Genomic DNA, 18,178 nt, shown 5'->3' on the forward strand with positions numbered 1-18,178 from the left:
ACTGAATCCGCCACTGACCCTCAACTCGCCTAATACTTCGATAGAATTGACAAGATTGGAAATGCAATGTTGATAATGAGTACTCAACAATGCTAGCACAAGATACTTCGAGGCAAAGTACTCGAAATTGATTTTCAAATTATGTGGTATTGTTTAATTATTAATTTGTAATTTATAAATTTGAATGAATATAAAACTTTATGAAATTTAATGAAATAATCTTTTTAGTTATTTAATTTTATTTCACAAATAACGAAAATTGATAATTGGGTAATAATTTGAAAAGGATGAGAAAAAATAAGCACGAGTTGTAGGTAAAAAAAAATAAGGATGAGTTGTAGGTGATCTAGTATGATTTGGGATTTGAGTAGAATGACATTTGAAAAAATTAAGTTTTGTATGATGGACGTCCTTAGGAGTATATCATAATTGCAAGAAATTAGTAAATGTATTGTTGATTGCGGCCTTAAAATTCACAAGGTTTACTTTGTTGAAGACAAAAACTTTATTATCATGGAGTATATCTTTTTGCTCAAAGAAGGGAATAAATCAGAAATTGCTAAACAAACATCAATCTGAGAGAGAGAGATGATGAAAAGTAACATTGAGATGTCAACTTGATAGAGAATACAAAATTTCTAGCTCAACCCTTCAGAGTTGGGCTATTCTCGATTCACAACCAAACAGAATATAGGATGAACTAGAACTACATCTACTGCGTTATGCGAAGTTCATGACAAGACAAATGTAAACAAGCTTGGATGACGATCTAAACATTTCATTACAACCATGCAGTTAGTGAAACAGACATCTTTGAAAAGCAAGCCATTTAGGGTTACTCCTTCCTAATCTCCTCCCACAGTCGTTTTCTGGCAATCAGAACACGTTCTTCACCTGTGGACAGAGCATCGCTGCTGGGCTCAACCTCCGAGGACCATTTGTCCCACTTCAGAGAAGCCAGGAATTTATGTACATAATTGATCACAGAAGGTTTGTCCCTGATGATAATGAAGCCGTCAGGCCTTAGTATCCGGTCCATCTCGATCAGCAAATCCTCAAAGCTGCAACCTCTCTCCTGGATCTCTGAGAAGACGGACCAGGCGTGAAGCAAGTCGTAGGTGCGAGGATAAGTTGAAAATGACTCACACCTGCATATAGATGGGGAGACGTAATCAACAACTCGGACCAAAAACAAGGAAGACGTCTCATACAAACTTGAGCAAAACATGTCCAACAGAGTCATAGATATCCAGATTCAAGCACATAATACATTGTAGACATAGATGACTGTACAAGAACGTAAAGGGAAGCAAACATCGTCATCCTCATCTCAAGAAGTAAGCATTTGCTTAACATTTAGAGTTCAGGTTTCATCATCATGGGGTGCGGTTTGAGGAAGCTAGACAGGTTTATGATAGAGAATGTGTACCAGTCATGCACCGATCCAATCAAGCCTCGATCATAGACTATCTTCAACTTGACTGACGCATTTACTGGAGCAACGTTCATGACCCAAGCATCCTTGTCTTTAAGAGCTGCAGCAAAGCCCCCAAGATTCGAGTTCATGTCCATGACATTTCTTACTGAGTTCCGCTGCATAACAGATTTCATCTGTTTCCAATACTCAGTCACTCTGCTATGCCACACATCCTGTATCACATAGTTATAACAAGGTGAGACCAAAATGAAAGAAAAGATTTCCCATCTAAACATAATTGCAAGATGGGAGTAAGCCTTACTGTATCTTTCCGGAATGCATCAGCACTTATACCGATTTCTTCCAATCGAGGAGATGCAGATGTAAGCCTCCGAGGCCAAGGTTCTAGAAAAGTTCCCTTTGTTTGATGCATTTCTGTGCTCCCAAAAGAAGGTTGGATGTCAATTGTGGCGGTAAGTAAATAATACTGTATGCAGGACTATTCAAATTAATTTATAGTTTTCCATGCATGAAGGCGATACTGAATGACCGTGTGAGGAAAATAACCCGCCAAGGCAGCAACTATCAAATAGCATATCCAACATGTCACTGAAAGAGGATTTAAATGATTACACATACTTGCTGAATAGGGAGTGATGCATGCCTTCATAGGCACATTCCATGCTGCATCTGGATCGTCATCTGAACTGCACAGTTGTGGGAGAGTTCCATGACTTCTTCTTGTGTAGCAATTATTACTAGGTGGCTTAGCCCATATCACTGTCTGATCTTTCCTCACAACGACTCTCCAGCACATTCTTCCCAGAAGGTCGTGCATAGAATTCCAAATTCTTCGATTCTCCACATCATGCGCATAAGCTTCAGGTGACGAGTAGACAAAATAGCCTCCCGGCCTCAGCAATCTGTCTAGTTCCAACAAAAGCAGACCATCCCTCTGGAGCCAATCTATCCGGCAACGGGAGCAATGAGCCAGCTCAAAGGACCTACTAGGGTAAGGTAGTCTTTTTGTCCCCAAAACACCTAAAGTTGCAGGAATGCCCCTCTCCAACGCAAACTGTATTTGATTCTCGTGAACATCATTAGGGGCTAGCGACATGGCTATGATATTCAGTGGGAGGAGATACGCGCCAAAACTTGCAACCCCACATCCCACATCAAGAACATTCCGGATATGGCCACTATTATCGAGCCTTTCACCAGGAAACTTCAGCATCTACATAAAAGCAGATGTGCAGTTACATCTACATGGAACAACCAAATTATCAACAGTGAAACAAAATTATTGAACGCTGTAAATGCGCACCCCTGCAATAGCTGCGATGTATTTGTCTGCTCCATAATGAAAATGAGTTCCTCCACCAGGGAACTTGATCTTCTCCCCTTCCACAACCATCCAATTCTGATCCGATTTTTCCTTTGCAAGATGTGTGTGGGGTATGTTGGCCTTCCAAACATGATCCCTACTCATCGGCCATCTAATTGGGATCTGGAGTTCTAACAGAAAATTGTGTTGGAATCAAACTATTGAAAGAAAATTGCTTTGGAATCAAACTAATGCACAAATTTCAACTCACAAGCTGCCTCAATTTTAGAAAAAGAAGATCGAATTTGGGCAAAAGGTGAAACAGTAACAAACCTTGTAGCCAGCTGGCGGAGGAATCCGGCAATTGAAACGGCGCTCCGGCGGCGGACAATGCCTCTCGTAGTGCTCCATCAAGCTCAAATTCACCTTCAGCCGCATCTGGTAGATCAAATTCCTATCTAAACACGGAATCAGCTCCGAGTATCTCAAATCACAGACCTACAACACAAAATTCAAGCTCGCCTCAGAAGCTAATCAACAAACATCGCCGAAGTCAACACTAAAACAGCGCCAATCAACGCCGGCTCCTTACCGGAATGCTCTTCGGAACCTCAGGATTCCGCTCCTCGTCATCGAACAATTCATCGAAATCCTTCTTCACAAATCTCCCCGTGACGGGGTCAACACCGAAGTCGTCGAATGAGTCGTTGCCGCGTGGCAAACCACCGGAGAACCGTGAGCCGTACAGCAGGCAAATTAACCCTAGAAACACTAATAACCCCATGAATGCATACTTCAGCAGCTTACCCGAGCGAATAGGCTCCCCCTTTGGCTTCATTCTATGCTAATTTCTTAACTAAAACAAAAAATTAAACAGAAAAAAAAATTGTCCAGCTATTTGCAGAAATTATTGAGATGCTAAAACCCTAGCGGTGGATCCATTGCCACGGCGTGAAGCGAGAAGATATAAATGAGTGGAGTTGATTCTAGAGAGAGAGAGGTATCTGATTCCTGTGAATGTTGGGGAGAATGAAATATGGTTGGAGAAAGGGAAACGTGGGGCGTTGGAAAAGAGGAGTATTTATAGGTATCTTGGCGACGACGGCGTTGGACGCCGCCGTTTTTCGTGGTCTAACACAAAGGTCTCTCGATGCTTATTACTGTGTCTGTGATTCCATGGAAGTTAGAGTATAGTGAGAGGAAGAGATGAGATTGGATCCGAGGCTACATTGCCTTTTACAAATTATTATTATTACTAGTAATTGTCTATACATTTTCAATAAAATATTACCTCCCACGATAATAGTTATGTTTTGTCATTCCAATCTGCCTGACAATAAGAGATATGCAGTTAGTATTGCAAGTTATATCTCGATATTCAATAGGTAATTTTATTTTATTTGGTTCGTTAGATTGAATTTCATAACTCATTGTGATAGTAATTGATAGAGATTGAGTGCGTCACATAATTATTTTGTGTAGTAAATTGAACACACTTATATATTTTTTTTGATGAATAAATAAATTAAAAACTGAAACTCTGGTTTACATCATACACTCGGGCATACTCGAGGAAAGTACAAGTGAAAAGCCACAAGTCGTTTAGAAAGAAGAAACATGGTGAAAACCAAGAAACAAAAAAAAAACAAGGGGCAAGGCCCCAACAAGAACAACCTCAGTTCAAGTCACCCATCGAAACCCAGAGTGGGCGGGCCTCGTTAAAACCCCTTGGGGAAAAAACCCCATAGGATAAAACTCCCCAAGGGGAAAAAGAGTACCCTGACGAGTGACTCAAAGTGCATCGAAGACAAAACATCCGAAAGAAGTAAACACCATCATCTATCCGGAAGGTGGAGAAGAACCTGCTCGTGTGGGAAATGTGAGTACAAGATGTTGTAGGTAGCTTCTTTGATCTCAAAGATGACCCTAACTGCATCCCATGTCTTCCCACCGAAGATAACCTTGTTTCGCGTTCTCCAAATGATCGCCACTGAAGCCATGAGTGCAATCCTCTTCGCCATCTGAACAATATATGAACCTCTGATCTGCCGTCCTGCCCATTTGATGACACTCCTGATCGTCGTCGATCTCCTCGCAATGCCAAGCCACAGCATGATCTTTCCCCAAACAGCCCAAGTCTTCGGGCGTTTGAAGAAGAGATGGTCTGCTGATTCCTCCTCCCAACGACAAAGCTGACAAGCAGGGTCCAAGTTCTCCAAGAAATGGAGGCGATCCCGTGTGGAAAGGCATCCTTGAAGTGCGAGCCAAGTAATGAACGAGTACTTAGGAGGGACATAGTCCTTCCAAACATACTTAGCCCAGAATCGTCTCTCACCTCTCGGCCTAAACCACTCATATGGCTCATGAACCCCTTTTCCCTCGAACCAAGAACTCCAGAGTGTTGTGATCTCGTCTCGGGTGCATCTGTCCAACATCTCATCCCGGATGGACAAGAGCTTCTTTATAAGCATAGAGTCGCTCTTCTTATGCATCGTCCAATCCCAGATAGAATTATTCCTGATGTATTATGCATGAATCCATCGAATCCAGAGGGAGTCCTTCTTCGAGTGAATGTTCCAGAGGGTCTTGGCATGAAGTGCTGAATTCCAAGCCTTGAGGTTTCTGACTCCCAAGCCCCCTTCCTTCTTCGGCTTGCAAACATCATCCTAAGCAACTTGACCATACTTCTTCCCCCAAAGGAAAGTATGGGCAATCCCAATAAGCTTCTCAATGATTGTCCCAGGTATCGGAAAGGCTTGGAGTAAGTATGCTTCCACTCCCTGCACGACAGATGTAATCAGTTCCAAGCGCCCAGCAAAAGAAAGAGTCTTACTTGGCCATTTTTTTATTTTGTCTGAAAGCTTGTCGATCAATTGACCATAGTCTGAAGAAACAAGTCTCTTCGAAGCGAGTTGAATGCCCAAATACTTGATTGGAAGGGTGCCTTCTGGGAAGCCAAACACTTGCAGCAAAGTCTCATTGGGAACTTTGATGGTGCCTGTGTTAGGGTTTGTATACTAGAAATCACCTTTCGAGTGATTGAATACTGTAAAACTCTAATAATTATTTTTCAATGAATGCAACAGATTATTTTTGTCATAATGTTGTTATGTTTTACATTTAATGGATGTTTATTGCATATTTAAATGTATAAGCGAACATAATATAAGTGTAACACCCGTACTTTTAAGTACTAAAAAAAATGTCGTGATCTAGTAAAAATAATAATAAAAAAATTCTATCGTTATGCCATGTTTCTCGTTTTCTTTATTTCTTTCCTTATGTTGTTGGAATTTGGAACGACGAAATTAATTAAAGTTTTCCGTGAACTTTAATTAATAAAAAAAGAATTTGCGGAAAAAAAAGTAAATAATTGGGATCCTAAATTAAGTCCAATATTCTTATAAGTAAAAAGGGCTTTTGGCCCAAACAAATAAAAAGCCTACAAATAAAGAATTTTACAAACTTGGGCTTGCAATTAAACAAGCCCAAATCAAATTCAAGTTTGGAAGCCCAATTTTAATTCCAAAATGTGGGAACAAGCCCAAGTCTTTCTTCTTCTTCTTCTTTCTTCTTCTTCTTTCCTCCCTCTCGGCCGTTTCTTCTCAATTGGAGACCCTCCATGTTTCCAACTCCTTCACCTTCCATCTCCCCCAATTAACTCTACAAAATTCAAGAGTCACCCAAGATTAAAAGTTATTTATCTTTCCCTCACCCTTCCACTTCAACATCTCAAGCAAAGCAAAAGAAAAAAAAACAGTGAGAGAGAGAGTGAGAGCCGATTTTGAGGAAGAAGAAGGAATTGCTTCCATTTTGTTTTCCCCACCACCAAATTCAATCCTTTTTGAGGTATACTCCCTTCTTAATTCCTAAAGCATGATTGAGATAAGTAGTATAATACATATATGTTGTTCCATATTTCATTTTCATAATCCACTTCCATAGCCATTTCAAGCGAATTAACAACCAACCAATCAAACAATCACCGAACATAATTAAAAATACGAAAGAACTTAACTTTATGTTGAGAACGTGTCTTTCGGGATGAATCGGGGCTGTTCGGGTTGGTTTCGGGGCTAGTTCGGCTGTGTATGGGGCTGCCGAACAGCAGCAATCGTCGACCGTCCTTTGCAGCGATTGGGGCAGCGAGCAGCGGCGGAGCGGCGACCGTCCTCTGCAGTGGCACCCTGGATCGAATAGGGAGGCAGCGGCGGACGAGAAAGGCGGCACCGGCACTAAGCGACGGCGAGGAAGCGGGCAACAGTCACGCCTTCCTGACGCAGCGGCTGCCGGAGAAAGACCGCCGGCCGGACGACAGTAGCGTGGATCGGCGACAGAACCTCCCTCACCGTGACGGCCACTCCGACGAGAGCAAGGAGCCGACGGGACTTGGGAGAAGGAAAAGAGAGAGAAGTTGGGCGGATAGGGGAATGAGGACAACTCCTGAATTTTCTTTTTGAAATGGGTTTTTGAATTTGGGCCACTTTTGTTGTTGTGGAACTTGGGCATTTGTTTTTTTTTAAAGTTGGGCCTCTTTAAATTGTGTTGGGCTTTAAAACTTTAATTGGAGATATAAGGTGGGGGAATAAATCGTTGGGCCGATAGTTAATCGTGGCGAATTATTTAATTAATTCCCGGAAGACTTTTTGAAGAATGAATAATTTTATCGCAAGTATGAATTAATACTTTTTCAACGGTAAATAATTACGAAAATTAAAGTATACGCTTAAATAATTTTTTTAGAAATTATTTTCGACGTCCCGGAAAAGACGAGGAGCCAACGGAGGAAAGAACGAGCATAAGCGGCCGACCGGCGTCGCACGCGACGCCATGGGCAGCCGCCGAATAATCGAAAATGCACGAAAACCAAGAAAACGAATTAAAAGATTTTAATTAGAGTGCATGCTTTCTAAAATGTCTTCGAGATCGATGTGTACTTTATGTATTTACTGAAAAGGTGGTTCGCACGCACGCTAAAGTCGGAACGAGGAACATTTTACGAAAATCCTAAGCTTTTGAGGTGGGCTTTATTACTTAAACTCTTTTATTTGAAATGATATGTTATGGTGAAATAAGGGTGGTTTAAAATAGTATGTAATACCGTATTTTATGTTTTGAATTGCCTATCTGATTGTCTACTGGGATAATATCCTACTAGACTTTAATAGTTAACGAATTCGGGTCTGACTAGGGAGTGAGTCCCTACTCGGACTAGTGCACTGATAGGGATCGTGAGCCATCCCCTAGGTCGGCCGGTCCAGTGATCGAGATTGTGGCCACATTCTCGTTTCACATGATAGCTCAGATATGGTACATGATGGGGGATGATGTTTGCCTGCGCAGGCACTATTTTATTAAAGGAATGATTTAGTGTTTCTCGGCCTTTTTAAAGTAAAACCCGAGATTCACTCGATGATGGCTTGACATGTCTTAAATGATAAATGTATTTCGGGCATGAGTTCACTGAGTGCATCAAGTACTCAGCCCCTGCATATGTTTTCCCTATGTGCAGGTTGAGCGTGGACGGAGGACGGAGGATGTTGAGCATTGGACAGAGACAGTATTCAATAAATGATCTGGTTACTATTGTGTCTTCATACATAGTAGTAGCTAACTCTCAAATGCTTCCGCTATGCCAAGTTATAAGAATTTCCTTGATTTCCTTTGAATTGTCAAACTATGTCATTCACGTTGTGTACCTTCGAGTTTTGAAACCTTGTTGATAAATGAAATTTCATCTTTTGATCGATATGTCGTATTCCTTTTGATTGTTCCCCCTTCTTCCCCGCCTCTTAAATCCCCCACGAGTCACGATTCCCCGTGCTTCCTATCCTTAGGAAGTGCGGTCGTGACAGAATGGTATCAGAGCAATTTTTCCTTCCGCTCTGGACCGAGAGTCTTTTTTTCAGTCGTAGTCTAGACTTATTTCGCTAGACTAAAAGAGTATTCATTGAAGGCTCAACATTCCGTCTCGCCGCGCTCAACAAAAGAGAAGGTAAAATATTTTGAAATGAGAAATGTTTATGCAATCGATGTGGGACGTGATAACGAATGGCGTATAATATTATGAGTTATAGACTTCCAAGGCCTTGGATGCAGGCTAAATGTATACGTGTGGACTATTGTTTCTTTTGAGGCAATATATTTATCAATGGAACGAAAGAGGCTTTAAAAGGAACGAATACTTAAGTGGTGATGAGTAAAAGTTGGGTAATTGTACTAACGTGTATGTTAATCAGAATGCCTCCAAGACGCGCACAAGTTCATAATCAAAACGAGGCCAGCAATGAATCCCAGAATAGTGTGGGACCCGAGGGACAACCACCACCACCTCCACCACCACCACAGCCAGAACGAAATATTGAAAAGGAATTTCGAAAAGAATGCCCTCCGTTGTTTGATGGAATGGGAGATCCGGCCAAGGCTGAAACATGGATACGTGCCATAGAGCGCATATTTAAATTCCTAAGGTGCACCGATCAGGAGTGCCTATCTTGCGTGATCTACCAGCTCTCTGGGTCCGCAGAATATTGGTGGGAAACCAAGCAGCGAACGATGTCGCGTGAACAACTGGACGCACTAACTTGGGAAAACTTCAAGGAAGAGTTATATGATAAGTACATTCCGAGGAGTTACCGTAAAGCTAAAGAGGCCGAATTTTATAATATGAAGCAAGGGCGGATGACAGTGACTGAATATGACCGTGCCCTATGTGATATGTCTCGATATGCACCGGAGCAGGTAAATACCGACGAGAAGATGGCGGAAAAGTTTTGTGCCGGTCTGAGGCACGAAATCAGGATGGCGTTGGCATGCCGTGGAAGGCTCTCGTATGCCGAGTCACTGTCTCGTGCATTGGACGTGGAGGAAGCGATGCCACGGGAAAAGACAGTTACACCTACTACTCCAACACCACCGACGCCACAGCAGAATTTCCGAGACAAGAGAAAGTGGGACGGGAACCGCGAACCCTTTGACAACAAGAGGTTCCAGGGTACCCCAAATTCTGCCCGGGGTAAAGGAAAGCAAGCTACTCTATACCAAAGTGGAGAGTGCCGTCAGAGAGCACCTCTCTGCGCCAACTGCCAAAGGAATCATTTGGGTGAATGCAGAGTTGGGACTAATGTGTGCTACAAATGTGGTGGAGTTGGACATTTTGCCAAAGAGTGCCCGAGCAGCAACAATGCTGGTTATGAGAAGGCTACATGAAAACTCGAGGATGAAAGAAAAATAAAAGTACCCGGAATGTTTGTTAGAGATGAGCAAATTTCGGGATGAAATTTCTTTTAAGGTGGATAGAATGTAACACCTGTACTTTTAAGTACTAAAAAAATGTCGTGATCTAGTAAAAATAATAAAAAAAAAATTCTATCGTTATGCCATGTTTCTCGTTTTCTTTATTTTCTTTCCTTATGTTGTTGGAATTTGGAACGACGAAATTAATTAAAGTTTTCCGTGAACTTTAATTAATAAAAAAAGAATTTGCGGAAAAAAAAAGTAAATAATTGGGATCCTAAATTAAGTCCAATATTCTTATAAGTAAAAAGGGCTTTTGGCCCAAACAAATAAAAAGCCTACAAATAAAGAATTTTACAAACTTGGGCTTGCAATTAAACAAGCCCAAAACAAATTCAAGTTTGGAAGCCCAATTTTAATTCCAAAATGTGGGAACAAGCCCAAGTCTTTCTTCTTCTTCTTTCTTCTTCTTCTTTCCTCCCTCTCGGTCGTTTCTTCTCAATTGGAGACCCTCCATGTTTCCAACTCCTTCACCTTCCATCTCCCCCAATTAACTCTACAAAATTCAAGAGTCACCCAAGATTAAAAGTTATTTATCTTTCCCTCACCCTTCCACTTCAACATCTCAAGCAAAGCAAAAGAAAAAAAAACAGTGAGAGAGAGTGAGAGCCGATTTTGAGGAAGAAGAAGGAATTGCTTCCATTTTGTTTTCCGCACCACCAAATTCAATCCTTTTTGAGGTATACTTCCTTCTTAATTCCTAAAGCATGATTGAGATAAGTAGTAATACATATATGTTGTTCCATATTTCATTTTCATAATCCACTTCCATAGCCATTTCAAGCGAATTAACAACCAACCAATCAAACAATCACCGAACATAATTAAAAATACGAAAGAACTTAACTTTATGTTGAGAACGTGTCTTTCGGGATGAATCGGGGCTGTTCGGGTTGGTTTCGGGGCTGGTTCGGCTATGTATGGGGCTGCCGAACAGCAGCAATCGTCGACCGTCCTTTGCAGCAATTGGGGCAGCGAGCAGCGGCGGAGCGGCGACCGTCCTCTGCAGTGGCACCCTGGATCGAACAGGGAGGCGGCGGCGGACGAGGAAGGCGGCACCGGCACTAAGCGACGGCGAGGAAGTGGGCAACAGTCACGCCTTCCTGACGCAGCGGCTGCCGGAGAAAGACCGCCTGTCGGACGACAGTAGCGTGGATCGGCGACAGAACCTCCCTCACCGTGACGGCCACTCCGACGAGAGCAAGGAGCCGACGGGACTTGGGAGAAGGAAAAGAGAGAGAAGTTGGGCGGATAGGGGAATGAGGACAACTCCTGAATTTTCTTTTTGAAATGGGTTTTTGAATTTGGGCCACTTTTTTTGTTGTGGAACTTGGGCCTTTGTTTTTTTTTAAAAGTTGGGCCTCTTTAAATTGTGTTGGGCTTTAAAACTTTAATTGGAGATATAAGGTGGGGGAATAAATCGTTGGGCCGATAGTTAATCGTGGCGAATTATTTAATTAATTCCCGGAAGACTTTTTGAAGAATGAATAATTTTATCCCAAGTATGAATTAATACTTTTTCAACGGTAAATAATTACGAAAATTAAAGTATACGCTTAAATAATTTTTTTAGAAATTATTTTCGACGTCCCGGAAAAGACGAGGAGCCAACGGAGGAAAGAACGAGCATAAGCGGCCGACCGGCGTCGCACGCGACGCCATGGGCGGCCGCCGAATAATCGAAAATGCATGAAAACCGAGAAAACGAATTAAAAGATTTTAATTAGAGTGCATGCTTTCTAAAATGTCTTCGTTACCGAGATTGATGTGTACTTTATGTATTTACTGAAAAGGTGGTTCGCACGCACGCTAAAGTCGGAACGAGGAACATTTTACGGAAATCCTAAGCTTTTGAGGTGGGCTTTATTACTTAAACTCTTTTATTTGAAATGATATGTTATGGTGAAATAAGGGTAGTTTAAAATAGTATGTCATGCCGTATTTTATGTTTTGAATTGCCTATCTGATTGTCTACTGGGATAATATCCTACTAGACTTTAATAGTTAACGAATTCGGGTCTGACTAGGGAGTGAGTCCCTACTCGGACTAGTGCACTGATAGGGATCGTGAGCCATCCCCTAGGTCGGCCGGTCCAGTGGTCGAGATTGTGGCCACATTCTCGTTTCACATGATAGCTCAGATATGGTACATGATGGAGGATGATGTTTGCCTGCGCAGGCACTATTTTATTAAAGGAATGATTTAGTGTTTCTCGGCCTTTTTAAAGTAAAACCCGAGATTCACTCGATGATGGCTTGACATGTCTTAAATGATAAATGTATTTCGGGCATGAGTTCACTGAGTGCATCAAGTACTCAGCCCCTGCATATGTTTTCCCTATATGCAGGTTGAGCGTGGATGGAGGACGGAGGATGTTGAGCATTGGACAAAGACAGTATTCAATAAATGATCTGGTTACTATTGTGTCTTCATACATAGTAGTAGCTAACTCTCAAATGCTTCCGCTATGCCAAGTTATAAGAATTTCCTTGATTTCCTTTGAATTGTCAAACTATGTCATTCACGTTGTGTACCTTCGAGTTTTGAAACCTTGTTGATAAATGAAATTTCATCTTTTGATCGATATGTCGTATTCCTTTTGATTGTTCCCCCTTCTTCCCCGCCTCTTAAATCCCCCACGAGTCACGATTCCCCGTGCTTCCTATCCTTAGGAAGTGCGGTCGTGACAATAAGTCTAAGTCTTTGTTCTAGTAGACCGGTTGTGGGCTGCGCTCAATTTAAGGTACGCGGTCAGTTCTGAACAAAGAAAAATAAGAATTTCACAACCCAGATAGACCTAGACTACCTATCGTGAAAGGTTGCAATGTCAGTCCGATTATTTCTAAGCCTTATTGAAATATGATGACGTTGGTGTGATATAGCATTGAATGGATCTAACAGCAAGACGAGTCTTTATGCTATCTACTGAAAGACGAGGTCTTGATAATTAATTTCTTAATCAATGTACGTTAGCATTGAACATACGATATTGAGTATCTACTACTTTGACTTACCAAAGGTGCGGGTTTTTCGTCACCCAACGATCCAGGTATATTGGGTAGTGGTGATCATTATCTAGCGGTGCTTAGGGATGTCAATCGGGCCAGCCCACCGGGTTTCGGGCCAACCCTATTCGGGTTGCGGGTCAATCGGGTGCTGGCTAATCGGGTTGTTATTTTTTCGGGTTATAAAAGTTCAGCCCTAACCCTAAAAGCTCGGGTTTCGAGCTAGCCCATCGGGTTAATCGGGTTGCTACCGATAAAATTAACATGCAATCAATCTAATAAATAACGGTGAAAATTAGTTATATTTATAAAATGTAAAATATTTAATTATGATAAATTTGAGATATATGTGTAAACTCAAATATTAACAAGATCAAATACTAATATTTGAGATTTATGCAACATAAAACATAAACATCAAGAAATTTTAAAGCATGTTTAGAAATTTAAATATATTTTTTAGTGAATTTGAAGTTTCTAATTCATTTATCTATTATTATATTAATAAAAACTTAATATATAATTTATATATTTAATATATAAAATGGAAAGTTATTTTTTCAGTAATCTGTATTATAAAATAATCAATGAAGTGTCGAATTAGAGTCAAACAAATAGAACAATATAAATTTTATCGGGTTTCCGGGCCAGCCCATCGGGTTTTCGGGTCTGGCCATAACGGGTTGCGGGTTAATCGGGTGCGGGCTAATCGGGCTGTAATTTTATCGGGCTGGAAATTTTCAGCCCTAACCCTATAAATTTGGCGGGCTATTCGGGTCAGCCCACGGGTTGCGGGCTAAATTGACATCCCTAGCGGTGCTAGAATTGCTATTATGTTGAATCGTGCGCGAGGAGAGTCTCGTTTGATAATATCTACAAGAGGAGCTCGAAACAAGGTTTTATTATTCGTAACCTAGCTAGCTGGAGTTTGATTACTCTATAAATAATAAATAAGAGTTTCTTACTAAGTCCACTCTTAGAGATTAAAATATGTTAATTAATTAATTCCATAGCAGACATTAATTAATTAATTGATGTTTCTATCTTAAGCGCGGAAAATGAATTAAACAAATAAAAGGAAACCCGGAATACTTGTAATTTCGGATTTGGAAAGGCAGTGCAATATTACTTCTGTAGTGGCTGTTTGTAATATTCCAATATAAGCTTATATTAAATTGTGGGTTCAATTTAATTAGTAAAAAGCTAATTGGGTGAGGCCATGTCCAAATTCTTCCTTAGATCCCTGACTGGGCCTAATATGTTACTTAATATAAATAGGAGAATACAGGAGACAGAAATAACAATTATTATTGCTCCCAATTTTCGACCCCTCCCCCCTCTAAAGAGAGAGAGAGTTCGAAAATTACTTCTTCAGTGAGCTGAGTTCTGTCTTCATTATTCGAGTCCTAGTATTCTGGTGAGATTTGCCCACACAAATATCAGTATACACTCCGGGACACCAGTCAGAAGATCCGAGGTCAAGTACTGAATATCTTCATGAGGAGACGGAGCAAGACATCATCAATTCTTGACTGAATCAACGAGGTAAATTGGATAATTCCGTAGTAAGCATGTTTTAGGGATTTTATATGCTAAAGCATGTTTTAACTCAAGTTATGAGCATGATACATGTGATAATTACGCGAATAGATTTTGTCTAGATAATCTGCTAAATATATCAAATTATGTGATCCGTTACAACATGCACGCTTCCGCTGCCAACCCCTTCAGCCTGCAATGAACATGTTAGACTTTCCCTGATTGATCCCTAGTCCTGAGCATGCCGAGAATTCCTCCAAAGTGTTTGCCAAAATCTGCATAGAAATGAAGTCTCCCCTGCCGAACAGAAGGAGATCGTCTGCAAAAGCAAGATGAGTAATGCCCGCTTGCCCGCATCTTTTATGGAAAGAGAATTCCCTAGTAGTGCGGGTAAGGAGCAAACACGATAGATATTCCATGCATAAAATGAACCGAGAAGGGGACATGGGGTCTCCCTACCTAAGACCCCTTTTACCTCTGAAGTAGCCGTGGTGGCTACCGTTCACCGTGATCGTGTATGAAGGTGAAGTAACGCACACGCACTCCATGATCAAGAGGATAAAGAAAGGGTGGAAGTTGAGGCCTTGAAGCACGCCCCTCAAGAAACTCCAGTCAACTGTGTCGTAAGCTTTCCGGAGATCAATCTTGACAGTGCATCTCGGTGGCCCTCTCTTGACTGTGTAACCTCTCATGATCTCCTCCGCAAGGTAAATATTGTCCATGATATTCCTCCCCTTAATGAAAGCCGACTAAGCTGGGCTAACTATCTTAGGGAGGAGCATCTCAAGCCGCTTCGAAAAGATTTTTGTGATCACCTTGTAGACCACATTGCAACAGGCAATCGGTCTAAAGTCACTAACTTTGGGGTTCGTGGAGGTCTTCGGGATAATAGAAATGGCTGTCGTATTTAGGCTTTTCAGAAGCTTTCCTGTGGAGATGCAACTTTACCAATATTATATTTTCATGAATATCTCTAATATATATCCAATATACATCTAATACACATCTGCACTCCTATATCTTTGATATGTATCCAATATACATCCATTATACAAAAAAATCAGTATTGTTAATTGATCTATTGGAAATTGGATAGTGGAAAATTGAAATGGATATAGTACTTTTTTTTACTAGAAAGGGAAAAAATTCAAGGTACTTGGATTTCATTGCAAGAAAGAGAATTATAAAAATAAATATTAGAGGTGAGCATCAGGATTTCACATCAAATTTTGCTCAATTACAAAATTCAAATTCCATCAAAAAAATTCAAAAGTACATAAAAATATAAATTTTCAAAAATCTAATATAAAAAAATCTAACGCCAAAATCTGAAAATCACGTATCGATCAACCACCATTAGAATTGTTCATTTAGTTTTTAGAATTATACTACCCCCGTCTCTGAAAGTTTATCCCATTTTTTCATTTCCATCCGTCCCCCAAAGTTTGTCTCATTTTACTTTTTACCATTTTTTGTAGTGGACCCCAAGTTTGTCCCATTTTTTCATTTCTATCCGTCCCTCAAAGTTTGTCTCATTTCATTTTTTATCATTTTTTGTAGTGAACCTCATATTCCACTAACTTATTCCTCTCACATTTTATTATAAAATTAATATATAAAGGTTAGTGATCAAGATATAACTAATATTAAGTGTATAACTAGAGAACAAATCTCAGCCACACATCTTAATTGAACAAATATTATTTATATTAATAATATAAAATAGGCCAAGGGTATTTTTGGAAAGTACAAATTTAAATCTGGATCAAATTACGCGGTTTCATTATGCGATCCTTCCAAATCTGCGCCTCATTCTCTCCCCCTCTCCTCTCCAATACGAACACGAACGCACGCACGCACATTTGTGTCGCGCAATTTGATCTCGACGCAATGAAGCTGAAGAACCCCTCCAATTCCCCCTCGCAAACCCTGACCTCCTCCGAGATGCGCCTGCTCGTGCGGGAGACTCTCCGCATCAGCGCCAACCTTGCCTCGGCGCCTCCGCCCTCACCCGCCGCTGTGGCGCCTCACGGCCGCCCGCTGCTCCAGGATTCCAGCTTTGGTGGCCTAGTCGACGATCAGTTTCCCAATTCCAGCTTGTGGTTGATCTGTTGCGAGGAGATTGATGGCAGACGCTGGCAATACTTCGCAGATGACAACACCGGCCCTAGGAATGTTTCTACCAAATGATTGAAGAAGATTTACATTCGTGTTGTCTGCTTCACTGTTATGCAGCATGAATTATTGATTTCTCGAGGATGTACAACTGTAACTTAGTTAAGAGGATCATTTAATTAATGGATACTATTTACAATCGAATGTTTTTCATTATTATTAATTCAAGTTATATTCAAAATATGCTAATTTCACTGTGTTAAATTCACTATAAACACGGAACATATATCACTCAATTGTCGTGATATATGTTCTGTGTTTATAGTGAATTCAGTAAAATGTATATACTACCACTTTTTATTCTAAATAATTACGTTATTTAAAATTAAAATTATACACACCAATAATACCTTTTGGTTATTCGTTTTATCCGTTGTAAGAAGAATTTATGAGAAATGCAAAATTTTCGTTGCTTTCAATGAACAACTTTAGTGGTTAGATTTTACTTCACTCTTGTTTACAAAACACTTCACTCTTATTATGATTTTACTTCACTCTTATTTACAAAACACATCACTCTTATCATGATTTTACTTCACTCTTGTTTACAAAACACATCACTCTTAGCAGGATTTTACTTCACTCTTGTTTACAAAACACATCACTCTTAGCATGATTTTACTTCACTCTTGTTTACAAAACACATCACTCTTAGCATAATTTTACTTCACTCTTGTTTACAAAACACATCACTCTTATCATGATTTTACTTCACTCTTGTTTACAAAACACATCACTCTTAGCATGATTTTATTTCAATCTTGTTTACAAAACACATCACTCTTAGCATGATTTTATTTCACTCTTGTTTACAAAACACATCACTCTTAGCATGATTTTACTTCACTCTTGTTTACAAAACACATCACTCTTAGCATGATTTTACTTCACTCTTGTTTACAAAACACATCACTCTTAGCATGATTTTACTTCACTCTTGTTTACAAAACACATCACTCTTATCATGATTTTACTTCACTCTTGTTTACAAAACACATCACTCTTAGCATGATTTTATTTCACTCTTGTTTACAAAACACATCACTCTTAACATGATTTTACTTCACTCTTGTTTACAAAACACATCACTTTACTTCACTCTTAGCATGATTTACCTCACTCTTGATTACAAAACACATCACTCTTAGCATGATTTTACTTCACTCTTGTTTACAAAACACATCACTCTTCTTATGATTTTACTTTACTATTGTTTACAAAACACATCACTCGTTAAATGAATTGGAAATTAAAACTGGAAATTAAAACTCATGATTTACACGGTGATAGTTGGATAAGTGAACTGGAAACTAGTACTAGTACAATTGATTAAATTCGAATTGATAAGTTTGCTCAAATTATGAGATGGTGGTTCATCATACATCATGAGTTGCTATCAATTGATATAGTTGAGTGAGCCG

The 18,178-nt window shown here is 40.1% G+C and overlaps 3 protein-coding genes across 3 annotated transcripts; 1 reads left to right on the forward strand and 2 right to left on the reverse strand.

The window, feature by feature from the left end:
• Positions 1 to 576: 576 nt before the first annotated feature.
• LOC121805703 (probable methyltransferase PMT9) lies at positions 577 to 3,977 on the reverse strand. The gene is made up of 7 exons (XM_042205658.1): positions 3,334 to 3,977; positions 3,075 to 3,239; positions 2,742 to 2,924; positions 2,057 to 2,651; positions 1,740 to 1,852; positions 1,430 to 1,650; positions 577 to 1,148 (listed from the first exon to the last, which is right to left on the reverse strand). The coding sequence occupies exons 1-7, from the start codon at positions 3,577 to 3,579 to the stop codon at positions 836 to 838; spliced, it is 1,836 nt and encodes a 611-aa protein (XP_042061592.1). The 5' UTR covers positions 3,580 to 3,977; the 3' UTR covers positions 577 to 835.
• Positions 3,978 to 4,576: 599 nt separating this feature from the next.
• LOC121804145 lies at positions 4,577 to 5,233 on the reverse strand. Its single transcript, XM_042203685.1, has one exon. It carries the CDS (start codon positions 5,231 to 5,233, stop codon positions 4,577 to 4,579), a length of 657 nt encoding a protein of 218 aa, XP_042059619.1.
• A 3,748-nt stretch (positions 5,234 to 8,981) lies between these two features.
• Positions 8,982 to 9,950, forward strand: LOC121804146. The gene is made up of 2 exons (XM_042203686.1): positions 8,982 to 9,482; positions 9,609 to 9,950. The coding sequence occupies exons 1-2, from the start codon at positions 8,982 to 8,984 to the stop codon at positions 9,948 to 9,950; spliced, it is 843 nt and encodes a 280-aa protein (XP_042059620.1).
• The last annotated feature ends 8,228 nt before the right edge of the window (positions 9,951 to 18,178 follow it).

Source organism: Salvia splendens, chromosome 5 (genome assembly GCF_004379255.2).
Source record: "Salvia splendens isolate huo1 chromosome 5, SspV2, whole genome shotgun sequence".
NCBI classification, from domain to species: domain Eukaryota; kingdom Viridiplantae; phylum Streptophyta; class Magnoliopsida; order Lamiales; family Lamiaceae; genus Salvia; species Salvia splendens.

Coding starts and splice junctions, on each gene's coding strand:
- LOC121805703 (XM_042205658.1), bottom strand. CDS start 3,579: ATGAAGCCAAAGGGGGAGCCTATTCGCTCGGGTAAGCTGCTGAAGTAT. Junction 1,853..2,056: donor CATCACTCCCTATTCAGCAA/GTATGTGTAATC, acceptor TTGGGAGCACAG/AAATGCATCAAACAAAGGGA. Junction 1,651..1,739: donor ATGCATTCCGGAAAGATACA/GTAAGGCTTACT, acceptor TATGTGATACAG/GATGTGTGGCATAGCAGAGT.
- LOC121804145 (XM_042203685.1), bottom strand. CDS start 5,233: ATGCATAAGAAGAGCGACTCTATGCTTATAAAGAAGCTCTTGTCCATC.
- LOC121804146 (XM_042203686.1), top strand. CDS start 8,982: ATGCCTCCAAGACGCGCACAAGTTCATAATCAAAACGAGGCCAGCAAT. Junction 9,483..9,608: donor CTCGATATGCACCGGAGCAG/GTAAATACCGAC, acceptor TTGGACGTGGAG/GAAGCGATGCCACGGGAAAA.